The following is a 16,178-nucleotide window of genomic DNA, read 5'->3' on the forward strand; positions in this document are numbered from 1 at the left end:
AATCACAGTAATTTTTGGAAGGAAAGGATGATTTTATAAAAGAAACAAAACAAGGGAAGTAGAAATGTTACTTACTCCAAATGAATTGTACTTTACAGTAGTGAATTCTATTACTCAAGTAGAAAGAGATTAACAATTTTCACTTTATGAAACTACACAATTCCTAAACACGCATGCAGAGGCTCTTTTTAGGTCCAAAAATGTCAAGCAAAAAGGGAAGAGTTGATCAATACACAAAGGAATAGAGAGAGATTTATTATTTCAAAGAAAATAAAATTAATTTCACTTTGAGTGACAATTATTTTTCTGGGAAGCAGAGACTTCACTCTTCTGAAGTTTCCCCCAAAGCCACCGTAATTTCAAACGGTCTTGGTGACAGCGCAGGCAGTCACTCCAGCTTACGTGGGGATTGGGGAATGGGAGCGAGAAAAGTGCTATAAATCTAACTCAGCAAACCTCACCCAACAGTATTTTTAAAACCTGCTCCCCAATATGCTCCCTCCCGACAAGTTAAAAAACAACAACAACAAAAAAGGAAGGGGAATGAGTAGAAAATACCAAGGGTTTTCGGCTGAGAGGAACTCACTTCTCAAGAGGTGATGGTGACGTGCTGCCGGTCCCTGGAAGTGCGTGAACAAGCACCGGAGATTTCGGGGGCTGAGTGAAGAAAAGGGGACAGCGACCAGATCAGTTTCAGGTGGCGGGAGCTAGGTGGGGCCGCGACTAGGCAGACGTGGAGGGGGGCGGAGTGTCCGACACGAACACAAACACAAACACGTTCCGCGTCCCCAGGGAGGGCGGACCGACGCCACCTCACCATTCCCCGCCCCTGGAGCCCGCGGTCCTCCTCGGACCTAGGGCCCGTGGTCCTTGCGAAGCAACCCGGCCCCAGGAGAGCCGTAGCGGCCGCAGAGGCCCTACTCGCTGTAACGACTGCGGAGAAGCTACAAGCCTCCCCGTGAGTCGGTGAGAGAGACGGTGAAGGCCGCGGGGAAAAAGGTACGGGAGTGAAGCGCTCCTCCCCAACCTGTCTCAAACGCGCGGGAAGCGGTCTACCCACCCCCAACTCTGTCCCGTCGGCAATCGCCGCTCCCACCTTCCGCCGCCGCCTCGAGGGAAGTCGGAACGACGGGGGTCACGGCGGGGGTCAGAGGGTAAAGGTCTTGCTCCCAGCAGCCTCCGCGGTGGATACGTCGCCATCTTGGATCCGCGGGACAAGAAAATTCATGCGGTGAGTTTTTGGCAAATTTTCGGAAGTCTGGCAGTGGGGCGCGCGGCGGGGGCGGCGGATTCGGGGCCCCCGCAAGGCGGGGGAATGCCTCGGGGCCGGGCCGGTCGCGCCCGGGGTCCGCGGGCAGCGTCCCGGCCCGCCGCTTCCCGTTGCTTTTGTCTCGGCTCCAATCGAGAGAGGGAGAGCGGAGCGGGCGGGGAGGGGGGGGTGGCGGTGGAGGGAGGGAGGGGGTGTGTATGGGGAGGGTGGTGGACGGGACGTAAAGCGTCGCTGTAGTCGGGTCGCTGCAGCGGCAGTTCTGGATCCTAGGCCCGGTCCCTTCAGCTGGCGCTGGGGTTTCCTCCGGGCTTCCTCCAGCGCGGAGGAGCCTACGCCGCGCTGCTTCCTGGGGAAGAAGAGAAGGCGGCAGCGGCGGTGGCCGAGGACCCCGGGCCCGCTTTAGACGGCGCTGCCGCCTTCCTGGCAGCTGCCGCGGTCTCTGGCTCTTCACATTGTCTCAATACACGCACATCATCTGCAACTTATGTGTGTTTCTGTGTATGTACGTGTAAAAGGTGGGGGACACTGGACTGGCTAACGGGCCTCAGGAGCTGCCAGGCCCTTGGGTACAGAAGGCTATGGGTGGTGGAAGAGAAAGAGTGCAACTGGGATGCTTCCTCTGCTTCCGTACCCGGAGGGTGAAGCTTCCGTCTGGTAGAGACTGAGTCCGGAGAATCCTGGGGCGGCGGAGGAACCCGAGGCGCCTCTGTCTGTGAAGTTGCTAGCCCTAGGTTTCTACTTCCGCCGGGGCCTCTCCACCTTTTGCTGTCTTGGGTCTAACTTAAAAGTTTCGCGGAACAAGTGACTGGGGTTAAAAGAGGCGCTCCTAGTTCTTAGTTTAGGCTCTGTGGTCCGTCTAGGAGAGACAGCCTCTAAACTCTTGGTAACTATGGGCCTTAGCGAATACGAGTTTTTTCCTTTTATGAGAACATTTCCAAGGTCTTAGAATTTGCGTTTATTCCAGGCACTGTGGGTATGATATTACAACTACAAAAGTCTTACATACGGGTACCACCCTCTTGAAAGGAACCTAAACATCAGCTTCCTTCGAATCTTAGGAGATGCCTTCACTTTTCAATATCCAGAAGACCGAATGCAACACATTTTGTTTCAAAACGCTTGGTCAAAGAATCCTAGTCCTTTCTTAATCTTCTGGACGGTTTCTAATAATTAAGTACAGTGATATCAACCCTTAGATTCTTGGCGAAATGGTAGGAACTACCTAGTTAGAATCTGTTCACGAGGGAGTCCATCCTTGAATTTAGAGTTCAAAGTTGAACAGATTTTCTGTCATGCTTGATTTTAGGAATTTCTAGACCTCTAGAATTATAAGTACAGCATTATTTACCTCTTAAAACAACATAAGTGGAAGTAATAAAGTAGCGGGGCGGGGCTTATAAATTTGAAAATATCTCTTTACATACCGGGTTTATGTTGTTGTTTGGGAATACTTGGTATATTTGACAAATTATTTCCCAGACGCCAGTGAAGACATCTCTTTTGCAATTTTGGAAGATAATTGTATCCCATATTTAAAGGGTTGCTTAAGAATCACAGTGGACTGAAATGGCTAAATGGCTACATTCAGGTGGTTTGATGTGTACATTCAGATCTCTTTTCGTTGAAATACTTCTTAATGGACCAAGATCTTTAATTAACTTTGTATGTTGAACTCTGCTTCAGTTTGTAGTTCTCTTGTAATATTAAATCTAAAGGAAAAATACAAAGTGCATGTAAAAAAATAAAGACAAAACTTCACTTCTTTCTTGACTTTGTAAGATCCTCATTTAATTTTTAAAAGATTCTTTACTCTCATTTTTTTTCCTGAGGGCTTGAATTGCAGTGACTTCTGTGATTACTTTGTATTGTATTTTAGATAGGAATTGAGAAACTTTCAAATTTTTTGGCATTCTAATTAATGTAAGCATCATTTGTTGGCAGAACCCTTCTATTCTAAGTATACTGTATAGCGATATCTGTAGCCTAATCTGATACTCTTGGGGAATTAGAATTGCCTGTACATTTAACCAAGCAAGAAATACAACCTTTTAAAGATTTTTAGTTTCTACAATACTTTAGTTTTAAAGTAAATTTATATGGCAGAAAAATGAGGACAAAATGCATGAGTGATTTATATTCCCTTCCATTTCGAAGTACTGCTTGATCTTGGAAGATAAACCTCAGAATGATATTCCTCCCCAAGAGAACTAGTTACCTGTGTTTTTACTTAATAACCTTGGATATTTAAGTTACTTTTTGATTTTTCATAGGTACTTCACAGTTAGTTATAATCTGAAAATTCTCTTTGTTCAAAAGTAAATAAACTCTTAGATTTTTGAGTAGATTTCATTAGAAGTTCTTCTAACCCAGTTGTTTTGGTTATCTCTTCAGCAGATAAGGGAAGTTAGAGTTTTACCCTTTTTACTCACAAATATGCTTCATAAGATTTTCTAATAATACAGAAAAATAAAGAAAAGGTATGCTTCACACCTAAATATGAAATAATGACTAGACATTACTAGATTGGTAAAAAGTTAACTATTCTTTGCTCTTTAAAAAGCAGTGTTAAACAGTATTTTTTAATTGTCAACATTTTTAACTGTAAGAAGTTCATTTGTGATGATTACATATTTAAAGGCAGACTTTCCATGTGCTTGCTTAATAGGCATTTGAGGACAATTTATGCAAACAGTGATACAATCTTCAGAAAAGATACTACTAAATAAGATTTTGTTACCTAGACTTCTAGTGGATTTTGTAGCACAAAGAAGCAAAAGAAACCAAGGTACCAGGTAGGGCAGTTTTAGAGCAGAGTTAATCTGAGTTGCACTGTAATGTTTGAATAGAATTACATGCAATATTGGTATCACAATATTGATATCAAAGGATCTAGTGCTGTGACAGGAATCATTCTGGTTGATGATACATGTGATTGTTCTTATACTATGGATGATTTCTACCCATAATACTTAGAGGAGTTGAATTTCATTGTGACTTTTACTAGGTATTTTTGGAAAGATCTATACTAAAATTGGTGCCTGTTGTAGAACGTCTACCTTCGAAAACAAATAGAATGAACACTAGGGTTTTAAGGTTTTAAAATCATTTTGTAATTTTTACCTTGGTTTTGTGCGTTGAACTTTTCCTTCAACTTAAATACTATATATATATATATTTTTTTCTTGTTGCTTTAGTTTTTCTGTTTGACATCCTTTTTTAAAACTCTTAAAACTCCTCTCATGACAGGTCATGCTTATATGGCTTGTTTATTTATTTACTTTGTCTATACTATTAGAAATGACTTGGAAAAAAGAATTCCTAATATTTTTTTTCTGACATCTTGTTCTCTGAAATACAGATGATAATCTCTTGGTATTATCACTTGGGAGTATGCTACATTATGCATTAATAAAATGGTTTACAATGTTTATTTTTTGGTAAGGCCACATAGCTTATATAATCATGAAATGCAAAATGAATTTTCTAAGAGGAAAAAACATAATTTTCCTTTTCTGGACACACTTTAATATTTTGTATATGTTTACACCAAGGACCTAAGTCTGTTTAGATATAGCTAGATATTTTGGACATATCTGCCACTTACACTGAAAGTTTTCCCTTTTTTTGCTTTCATGCATATGTTTTTATGCTGGGCTTGGAGGGGATGGTGGTGGTATTTTTAGTATCACTTCTCTGTTGTTTGACAAATTTCTTATCGTTCAAAACTACTCTGGTGTCACTTTCTTAGAGAAACCTTTCCTGATTTCCCAAATCCTTCTGCTGTACTGCTTTTATTCTTCAAATTTCTGTTATTGAATGTGTCACATGGTATTGTAATTTACTGTCCATCCCCACCGTCCACCTTAACCTCCACTGGATTGTAAGCACCTGATAGGTAGGGCTTTGTCTTATTTATACTTACATTTCTGGTACCTTCTAAGTGCATAATACTTAGTAGGTTATCAATAAATATGCAATAAACTGAACTGGTGCCAAATTGTCATTTGACAGTGCTGTCATGTGTTGTTTCCCAGTCCACCGGTCGGAAACAAGATTGGAAAAGGGTACGGGTACGGGAAGAAGGGCATCCTGCATTCCTTTACTTCCTTGAATCGTGTCTTACAGCTGCTTCTTAATTACCTATGGGAAACTAAATAACCAGCTTCTTAGAAAAATGTGTGTGGAGTGAGTACAGGACTGAGGGAAGGATGTAAGTAACAAAGTGTTTCTGGCAGTGTTTAGATCTTTGTTTCTTGCTGTATTTTGTATGGCTAAGGTCATTGGTTGAAGGAGATACTTTGTGTTTACCCCATAATATATTTACAGTTGCTTAACCGTGAGCTTCTATTAGATTTGGGCTTTTTGACGTTAGATTCTATGTCCTCCCCCTTGGCCCCCACCTTTTTACTCCCAGTGCCTGACCTAGTGCCTAGTGCAAAGTAGTTCTCTAGTTTTTGAATACCATTCTCCTTCTGAAAAGTGGATGAGATGATTTAATATATTTTTATTGGCTGTCCAAATTTCCAAAAGCTCTAAAAACTGACTTTTTGGGCTTCCCTGGTGGCGCAGTGGTTGAGAGTCCGCCTGCCGATGCAGGGGACACGGGTTCGTGCCACGGTCTGGGAGGATCCCACATGCCGCGGAGCCTGCGCGTCTGGAGCCTGTGCTCCGCAGCGGAAGAGGCCACAACAGTGAGAGGCCCGCGTACCGCAAAAAAAAAAAAAAAAAAAAAAAAAAAACCCTGACTTTTTAAAAAAGCAGTGTGAAGGCAAATTCCAACTGAAATTGGTAGCCTAATCATGTTCTATCTCTGTTAACCTGATTTTCTGTTTTTATGCAGAAATATTAATGTATTTGATGGCAAGGGCTGTCTAGGCCACCCTGGGAGGTGTTAGGTCATATGTAATATATATACTACCTTAACTTTTTAAAATCTGACAAATTACAATTCTGAGAAATACGTGGCCTTTAAGGGCTTGAATAAGAGATTGTGCACCAGTTTTGTGTCCCTTTTTTGAACTATAGAAATCAAAGCAGTAAATGACTTACAGAATTGCATTTAGTGGAGATGCTAACTTTTTAAAAAATGAGTTTATTTATTTATGGCTGCGTTGGGTCTTCCTTGCTGCTCTATTTGTTGGGGGGGGGGCTACTCTTCGTTGCAGTGCTCCAGCTTCTCTTTGTTCTCTTTGCCTTTCCTTCTCTTTGTTATGGAGCACGGGCTCTAGGTGTGTGGGCTTCAGTAGTTGTGGTTCGCGGGCTGTAGAACACAGGCTCAGTAGTTGTGGCACAAGGGCTTAGCTGCTCCGTGGCATGTGGGATCTTCCTGGACCAGGGATCAAACCCGTGTCCCCTGCACTGGCAGGCAGATTCTTAACCACTGCGCCACCAGGGAAGTCCCAAGATGCTAAACATTTGACTTAAGATCTTAGAAATGTCTCATTTGCCTACGTATTTTTCATTGACTTTTTTTTTTTTTCCATTGACGTTTTAATGACTAAAAGCTACTGAAGATACAGACAGTATATTATTTTAAAAGAGACTTTGTTCTAGTACTGGGAACGTCAGTTTTTTCTCTGCTTTTAGTGAATTGAAAGGTCTCTCCTTATGTGAAAGTAGATGAGAATGCATGCACAGTACATATTTACTTTGCCAAGGAATGATAAAATAAGCAAGAGGAAATTTTGTGTTCTGGCACTTTAGGTAACAATGAGTACACTTGCATTTTTTCAAACTTATTGATATAACATTTTTCCATTTATATATTTGGATGTTGAAACATTACTCCATCTTGTATCAGCATCTGGACAAAATGTAATGACAGATTATGTAATACAGTGTCTTTCCGAGAGGAACATTTGGTTTTGTGTCATATCTGGCAGGAATGTGTTTTTGTGTTACTTTTTACATTGTAAATTACGATGCTTATTCATGCAAATTTTGTACTTAATTTTCTGTTTGTAAAAGAGTCTTTCATAGATTAGTAAAATAATAATATTCAGTAAGTTTACCATGCCATTCAAAGGACCTCATTTCTTTTGACTTAATTTTACTACTTAACACATACCTAAAAAATGCTTTACAGCCTGCAGAGCACTTCCATATTACACCATCGTAATTTTATGTGGTTGTCATTTTGATGTTAAGTTTTAAAATAAGGTTAAATTTTAACATTAACATAAAGATAGAACAATCAAACTGTTTGATTAGTATGAAAATTAGTAAATGGGAATTTTGAAGGCCATTTTATCCTTAGATTAGACTCAGCATATAGTGTCTTCCTCACTTAATTTAATGCTACTCTAGGGAAAATCCTGATTTATCAAATTACGTAGATGTAAGTAGAAAGTTTTTGTTTTTCATTGATCATCCTGAAGATTCAGGATCATTTAATTAAATTAATATGGAAATTTGAAAGAGAAGTATTAGGAAATTTGTGTTTCAAACTTGATTTTCTGGGAGAATGCAACAGCTGCTCACATTTAAAAAATGATAAACATATTCATCAAGAAACACCAAAACTTGGGCTTCCCTGGTTGGCGCAGTGGTAGAGTCCACCTGCCAATGCAGGGGACACGGGTTCGTGCCCCGGTCCGGGAAGATCCCACATGCCGCGGAGCGGCTGGGCCCGTGAGCCATGGCCGCTGAGCCTGTGCTCCGCAACGGGAGAGGCCCCAACAGTGAGAGAGGCCTGCGTACCGCAAAAAAAAAAAAAAAAAGAAACACCAAAACTTTTAGTGATAATCCTGTGTAATAGTGAGAGTAAGTAATAATATTGTATTACAGATACTACATTTTACACATTTACTTATTGCACAATTGTATTTTGAGGTCATGTGCTAACTTTGTCTTGATTTAGTAGTGCATGGAATAGTGCTTTAGGGGTGTCGTTTTTATAATTTTATGTGAGTGAGCATGTCTGGCCTTAGATTAGAAAAAATTCAGAGCTGTAGAAACTTTTTAATCTATGCACACTTAAGAGAAATTGTACATATATTCATAGACATGTCAGGCCAAACTTTGAGGTCTACAGCAAAACTATTTAACCTGATGGAAGAGATAGCAGTCTTCAAATTTTAAATTTGATATATGATGCACTTTTGTGTTATGTATGATTGTGAATCACACATCTAAAATAGATATGTATGTATAAAACAATTATATATAGTCCAGTGCTTCAGGGAATTTGACCTCTGACTGCTATTAAGATGTTTCAGAGCATAGTTTGAAAGTGAAGACTTTTTCTTCTCTCTGCAGATGGAAAGTTCATAGAACTTGCTTGTTTTTGAGTAGACACTTTTAACTAAATCCTTTAATAATTTGAGTGTTTATTTTCTTGTAGGCATTGCTGTAAGTGCTAGGTATATATGATGGTGAACAAGACAAGTTTCTGCCTTCATGGAGCTAACGTCTTAGAGGGGGAGACGGATAATAAACAAGTAAACACAATTTCAGAGAGTGGCAACTGTGATGAAGAAAATAAAGGGGGATACGGGTACAGCAATTGGTTAGGAATGGAAGGAGGAGACTATTTAAGTAGGGTGATGAAGGCAAGACCTCTCTGGAGGTGGCTTTTGAGCAGAAACTGAGAAAGGAGAAAGCCATGCAAAAATCTGGGTCAGTGTTTTTCCAGACAGAAAGACTAGAAGACCCTGAGATGGAGGCAAGTTTTTCATGTTTGATGAAAACAGGAATTTCATCAGTAGTTACTTAGTGCTTTCTGCATAAATAGGGTAAACTCTAAAGGGAAAAAGAAAAAGAGATGATTAAGATGTAAATCTTTGTCTCTCAATTGCTGAAAATGTGATGGACCCAGTAATTTATAATACATTTTATGAAGAGCTATAGGGAGGAGGAATTATTTTTCATTTAAGAGACCATGATGTTTTCTGGATCATGGGGGGGGGGTAGCTCTGTATTAGTGGAAAATTATAAAGGAGAGTAAACTTAAAACTTTCTTTGTGTTTGCATAGAATTATCAAAACCTCTAAAAGATTTTGCTTTTGCAATATTTTAGATAGATTTTTCTAAGAAATTAATCGGTAGTGATTTTCATGTTTACTTAGATTTCCTTGTATAGTTCAATAAATATTACTATGTGCCATACACAGAGATGCAGTGAATAATTCTTGAAGTTCACTTTTTGTGGTGCATGTTATGGGTACATGCGAGAGTAGAACAACCTTGTTTGAGGGAGTTAAAGAGTTGGTTTCAGTTCAGTGATGTTTGAACTGGGTTCTGAAGGGTGATTTGGGAGTTCACTTAGGTAGGGGAGTATACGGAATCAGCATTGCAAATACAAAAAGTCTGGAAGACTAGGCTGGATTTAGAGAATGGCACAGTAATCTCCTTTCGTTCTTGATGCAGTTCTGCGGCCTCATGAGAAGTTGACTGAGGGAGTGAATTTGCCATAGTGTGAGAGACTTTTTTTTTTTACATGATGAGGAATAATTAACCAATTTCTTTTTGACAATGTGAGTGAAAATCAGATTTGTGCTTCAGGAGGAAATTTTAGATTCCACAGACGATTTATAATTAAATTTACAAGCTTGATGCTTTAGTGTATTTCTAAAGTTTTTGAAGGATTTTTTTTCTCTGTTAGACAAATTATAGAATTATTCTGTATTCATATTGGCAGGATTTTTTAATTATTAAGAACTTTGGAATTCTGTAGTTTGTTATCTTCCAGAGAACTTGTTATACATATAAACCAATGCCCATAATGAAAAGTTTTATGTTAATGGTGGAATTTGTTATGTAAGTTTTAGGGCAGGCAGAGTTTGAATGTTGTTATTTGACATTATTTGCAGGCATGAGATTTAACATTACTTCAGTAAATTAGAGTAATACCAAAATAATCTAAATTAGCAATATAATCATTCCTAGGAGCTTATACCTATAATATATTGCTAGCAGTGCATATTTTGCAGTGCTGAGGTGTGTTCTTCAAAATACTGTACATAACAACTGTGCATTTATTTTAGTTTGCTAGCATTATTTATTCTGACATTGAAAAAAAAAGAGCCCAAATGAATGTTTTTAAATAAAAAGAATTGATTCCCTAAGAATGCAATTTGAGCAAATAACTACTTTGATAGTATGCATTATATACCACTTTTTCATAGCAAAAGTTAATGATTCTATGTGATGACTTGGAGCTGCCCAAGTTGCCTAATTGTTTAGTTTATTTTTGACTGAATAAAATGGAGCTCATTATAACTATTTCGTATTAAAGGGAGTTATATTTTGCTGGAATTTCACATGATTTTGTTAAAGTCTCTGGTACTAACCAGCCTGAATTGGAATCACCATTTATGCTTTTAATTAGCTGTGTGACTTAATCCTCTCTAAACTTCGGTTTTCTCACTCGAAAAATGTGGATAAGTAACTATTTATCTCATAAGGTTGATATTAGGAATAAAGGCTCTTGTGGATGTTTTTGTTTGTTTTTTGCTTTTGTTTTTGGAGTGGGACTTGCCACTTAAATATGAGCTTCTGAGGCAAATGAGAATTAGCCACAATTATTTCATAGAGTACACCATGCTTTTTTTTTTTTGTATCAAATTTATAAATGTAAACAAGAGTGCAGTTTTGTTCTTACAGTCTAGACATGTTTTTCCTACGAGGAATTTTGTTTAGATGGTGTTGTGTTAAGTATTATGTGTAATATTTTGGGTAACATAGATACATTTTAGCATTGCTCTATCTGAAGCATTTGTCATGGTGCATGGCACCTAATAGGCATTTAATAATTCCTTTGTTTGGGGAGAGCATTGACTTAGGACTCGGACTGTGTCTACCACTTACAGCCTGAGTTAGGTTATCTATAGCAAGTTACTTCTCTATGCCTTAGTTTCCATTTCCTTAAAATTAAAATATCTTCTTTTAGGCTTATTTAGAGGATTAAATACAGTGCAAAACACCTGACAATAGGTTCTTAGCAATGTTGGTTCCTCTTTTCCTTTATACAGAGTAAATATTTCAGAATTCTGGAGGAAGTTCAGAGGAAATACTTAATATAGCACCTATGATTTACTTTTTGGAAGTTGAGAAAGGTCACTTATTTACCTTTGAGCATGTGCTCATCTTTAATGGAGGGATAGTATATTATTTTGGAAAGACTACCACACTTGGATTCAGAAGATGGGTTCTAGTCTGGGCTCCATGAATTTGTTAGCTATGTGCCTGGGCAGATTAGTATTGGAGAACCTCAGCTTTTTAGTCATTTATACCTCCTAATGTTGCTGATGAGAACGGAGATATTGAAAGCAAAAATGTTTGGCTAACTGTAAAGCATGTGAAAGTATTATGGTAATGAGTCCTGATTATTAGTGGTTGTAATGAAACTAGTAGTTTCTTAAGTTGTGTGGTTCATTAATTCATTCACTCATTCAATTTACCTTGTGGTACTGCTGCATTCATGTGGTTTGCCCTTCCTTCATTTTTTTTATTAAATATTTGGTTATTGGAGTGGGGAGCGTGGAAGAGTGCGGGGGAAAAATGATTCTGCTATGTCTCAGAGTAGGCAGTTAATACTTGCCCATTTTTTTGCATGATGAACTCCTGATACTTTCTTTGTAAGTGTGTATAACAGGAGGTCTACCTTGTCTTCATTCCCTCTTCATTAAGGGTGAAAGATTTTGAATATTCTGATTTATTCCTTGTTTTTATAACCTGTGTTCTTTTTCCTTATTATTGTTAGCCAAACATATTTTTGTGAACATCATGCATGCCTTTTTTCCCTACAAATGAAATTCATTGTAATTTATAATTAGAGCATTGAGAAGTCAGTGCAGTAGTTTTAAACTGTTGTATATTCTTTGCATTATTTAATGTGTATGAATAATTTTAAACATCTTTTGGGTCTGAGCTTTTTGAAGCATTAAAATAAATACCATATAAGGAAAGTAGAATAGTACTAAGTAGCTGCAGTAGCAAAGTAAGGAAAGTGAATCACAGAGTAATGAATTTGGAAAATGATTGTGTATTGAAGGGAAAGGCATTGCTTTTCATGTCACCCTTCTAAAAATCTAGTTTGTGATGGTATGTGCTTGTGAGTTCTGCTGATTGTGATTAATCTCATATTGTTATTTTAAAAAGTTGCTTTCAAGTAAAATATGTTTTCCTTTTAAAAACATATACTAAAACTCTAGAAACTGGAAACTTGCCACCCCCAATTCTCAGGTTGCTCCTCCATTTTTTCATATATCTAAGGCAAATAATTTTAAATGGAGCAAAGACAACTCCTATCTAAAACTTACATATAAAACTTATAAAATAAACTCCTCCATATCTTCAGATCCTGATCAAGATATGCCCCCTTTATAATTTTTGATGGTTGTAATCATGAATAATGATTGTCAGGTACAGCAGTATGCTCAGGCATCAAATATTGATTTATGTCCACTATGTTTATTATTCTAAGAAGTAGATGATTTATTAGCACATTTTAGAAAAGTTTACAAAGCCAAAGGCTTTTTACTTAATGTGCTATAATTAACTAGAAGTCATTAGAGAATTCATTCTTCAGAATAGTCTACATCCTGAACTACATGGTTAAATAGATTTTATTTTTATTGTATATGCCAGCCTTGGGCAAATAATGTACATGCCGAAATCCCAAGACATGGTAAAGATATGTATTTGCTTTTGCAAAATTAGACTATTAGTTTTAATAGTATTTCAGAAATAATGTTTATTTCTGATTTATCAGTTGGCACAGAAAAAGGACAGTTAACGTTCCTTTGATTTCTAACATTATTCAAATTAATGTATGGAGATTTGAATTTTTTAAAGGGAAGACTCGTAATAGAAATGTTATTCTTTTTAAATATACATTTATTTATTTATTTTTGGCTGCATTGGGTCTTTGTTGCTGTGCGCAGGCTTTCTCTAGTTGCGGCGAGTGGAGGCTACTCTTCATTGCGGTGCACAGGCTTCTCATTGCCATGGCTTCTCTTGTGGAGCACGGCCTCTAGGCTCACTGGTTTCAGTTGTTGTGGCTCACGGGCTCAATAGTTGTGGCATATGGGCTTAGTTGCTCCAGGACACGTGGGATCTTCCTGGCCCAGGGCTCAAACCCGTGTTCCCTGAATTGGCAGGCGATTCTTAACCACTGCACCACCAGGGAAGTCCCAGAAATGATTTTCTTATAACCTACCTATTTTGTAGTTTTGGATTCTTGAATACAGATATATATTATTGCAGCATACCAAGGACATAATACTGTTATTGAATGGCTGAAGCAAATGTGAAGTTATGTGCTGAAGGAGCCTGTGGTTAAAAAAAGTAGTAATAATGGCATAAACTTATTACAGAAAAAGTGGAAAATAAAGATGAGGAAAAGAAGAAAATAAAAATGACTTGCAGTCCTGCAAACTAGAAGACTCTTAACCTGGGCAAACATTTTTTGTTGTTTCCATTGTGTGTGTGTGTGTGTGTGTGTGTGTGTGTGTGTGTGTGTGTTTAAAAGCACTCCAGTCTCTTTTGGTTTTTCTCCCTGATTATTAAAGTAACAAAAATGAATATGGAAAATTTGGAAAATTAAGAGAAGTATAAAATAAGAGGAGGGATTTCCCTGTTGGCACAGTGGTTAAGAATCTGCCTGCCAATGCAGGGGACACGGGGTTGAGCCCTGGTCCAAGAAGATCCCACATGCCCCGGAGCAACTAAACCCTTGTGCCACAGCTACTGAAGCCCGCACGCCTAGAGCCTGTGCTCCGCAACAAGAGAAGCCACTGAAATGAGAAGCCCGTGCACTGCAATGAGGAGTAGCGCCCGCTGGCCGCAACTAGAGAAAGCCCGCACGCAGCAATGATGACCCAACACAGCCAAAAATAAAATAAATAAATAAATTTCTTTAAAAAAATAAAAGATAAAACATCCACAGACAACCACTCTTTTAATTTTTGTAATAGGGAAATTGGGCTATACTTACTAATTTATCATCTCTGTGTTTTTTTAAAATTTACATCATAAGCATTTTCCAGTGTCATTTAATATTTACCCAAAACATGATTCTGAATGGCCAGAGCATAACTGACCTAATGATTCCTTATTATTGAACATTTAATTTTATTTTGATTTTCCACTTATATAAGTAGCACTGTGATGAACAGTTTTGTACCTGAATTTTTGTTTACATATTTGGTTATTTCTTTCAAAAACATTTCTGTAAGTATAATTATTTTAAAGTATTAGAGGTACTTTCAATACTTATTAAGTAATGCTGTGTCCTTAGTCAAATTACTTTTCAAGCTTTAGTGTCCTCTCCTGTAAAATAGGTATAATAATGATATTTATCTCAGGATTGTTAGGAGTGGACGACAGTATATGCACAGCGTTTAGCTCGGCCTATAGCATAAATGGACGGGCAGGTTCAGTGGCCATGGCTCACGGGCCCAGCTGCTCCGCAGCATGTGGGATCCTCCCGGACCGGGGCACGAACTCGTGTCCCCTGCATCGGCAGGTGGACTCTCAACCACTGCGCCACCAGGGAAGCCCCAACTGCCCTTTCTTAAGTAGGTCCCTCCTCCTTTAGCATCTATTACAGTTAATCATTGTTTAACAGTTTGTCTCTTATTCCACCACTAGAGCATGAGAAGGGATCAAGTCAGTTTTATTTACTAAGTATTTGAAGCCTTATATAGGGTCTGACAAATTTGTTGAATGTATGAAAAGTTATTTTCCAAAGCTTTTAATATTTACTTGCCTTACAGCAAGGCTGTGCCAGTTTACATTCTCACCAGCTATGTGTGAATTATTTTTTTACTTTATTGTTAGTGAAACTGAGTATAGTATAGTTGTGTAAAAAAAAAAATTGTCCTAAATTTTGAAGGTGTAAGCTTATAATTAAAAAAGTTGAATTGTTTTGTTTTTCTGAAGAGTGAATCTTTTTATTGTGTTTGTGTTTTACCTGTTTTCTGTTCATATTCTTTATTGTCAGTAATAATAAGAATAAGAGTAAAATAATTATAATCCTGGTGGTGGTCCCTTTCTAAGCATCCTGTGGCTTGTGGGAAAAAGTAACTAATAATTAATATTACACAAATAAATGAAGTTAGCAAACATATAGTGGTACTGTACCAAAATTGACCACAAAGTGGTTTAAACAGGTTAAAGTAACAATGTGAAAGTTGTAGGAGATTTTTGTCTAATATACTGTGGCAACCCTAAAAATGTAGCTAAGATGTTATGTTCATGCAAAAATCAGATTATATTTTTACTATTTTCTTAAGCTTATGCTGTCTGGAGGGCAATTTGATATCCATGGATGAATTTGAAAAGAGTAAGTGGTTTGCTAGTGGAGGGTATGCAAAGTAAGATTTAGGTACTTTATTAGATACTTTGTGTGTTATTTATTCATTCATTTGACAAATGTTTAACTCCTATTATGTGTCAGGCACTGTTCTAAGGGAATTATAGTGTACAAAGTAAAAAATAAAACATTGTTTGGCTAATGGCGGTAAGGGTATGGAGAGAAAGAGACCAAAGGAGTATGATGTATGTATGGGATTCAGATTTAAATTGGTCATGGAAGTCCTCCCCTAGAAAGTGATTGAGTAAGCCTGTGGTGAGGGAGCAATCCTATGCATATTCAGGAGGAAGGGGTTCCAGGAAGGGACAAAAACAAGAGCAAATGCCCTGGGAGAGGATGTTTTATGATTTGATGTCTTATGATTGAAAAATTGCCGGAAGTCTATGTGGCTGGAGTGTGGTGGGAAAGGAGAAGAGTGGTAGATGGGTGAAGAAAAGGCAGGGACTAGAGGTAAGTTAGGAAAGATTTTGTAAAGCCATCATAAGGTCTTTGGCTTTTACTTTATGTAAAATGATCTTACATATACTCTTCACAGTTGTTATGCAAAGTTTGTTGAATGCTTCTCATTTTACGGTTGATTAAATAAAGGTT

At 38.0% G+C, this 16,178-nt stretch overlaps 1 protein-coding gene across 7 annotated transcripts in view; it reads left to right on the forward strand.

Annotated features, from left to right (window-relative positions):
- The first annotated feature begins 823 nt into the window (after positions 1-823).
- The window catches only part of CNOT2 (CCR4-NOT transcription complex subunit 2), a 117,141-nt gene continuing 101,786 nt past the window's right edge, over positions 824-16,178 (forward strand). For 2 of the 7 annotated variants that reach the window (XM_059080242.2, XM_059080238.2), the window contains exon 1: positions 824-1,231. Coding sequence is in view for 2 of the 7 variants with exons in the window: in XM_059080237.2 (XP_058936220.1) it covers positions 1,227-1,231 (5 nt within the window). In the remaining 5 variants the exon portion in view is untranslated. The remainder of the gene's footprint in view (positions 1,232-16,178) is intronic. The other 5 variants (XM_067009751.1, XM_067009750.1, XM_059080243.2 and 2 more) reach the window with 4 other exon arrangements.

The sequence above is a fragment of the Kogia breviceps genome, chromosome 12 (genome assembly GCF_026419965.1).
Source record: "Kogia breviceps isolate mKogBre1 chromosome 12, mKogBre1 haplotype 1, whole genome shotgun sequence".
NCBI classification, from domain to species: Eukaryota; Metazoa; Chordata; class Mammalia; order Artiodactyla; family Physeteridae; genus Kogia; species Kogia breviceps.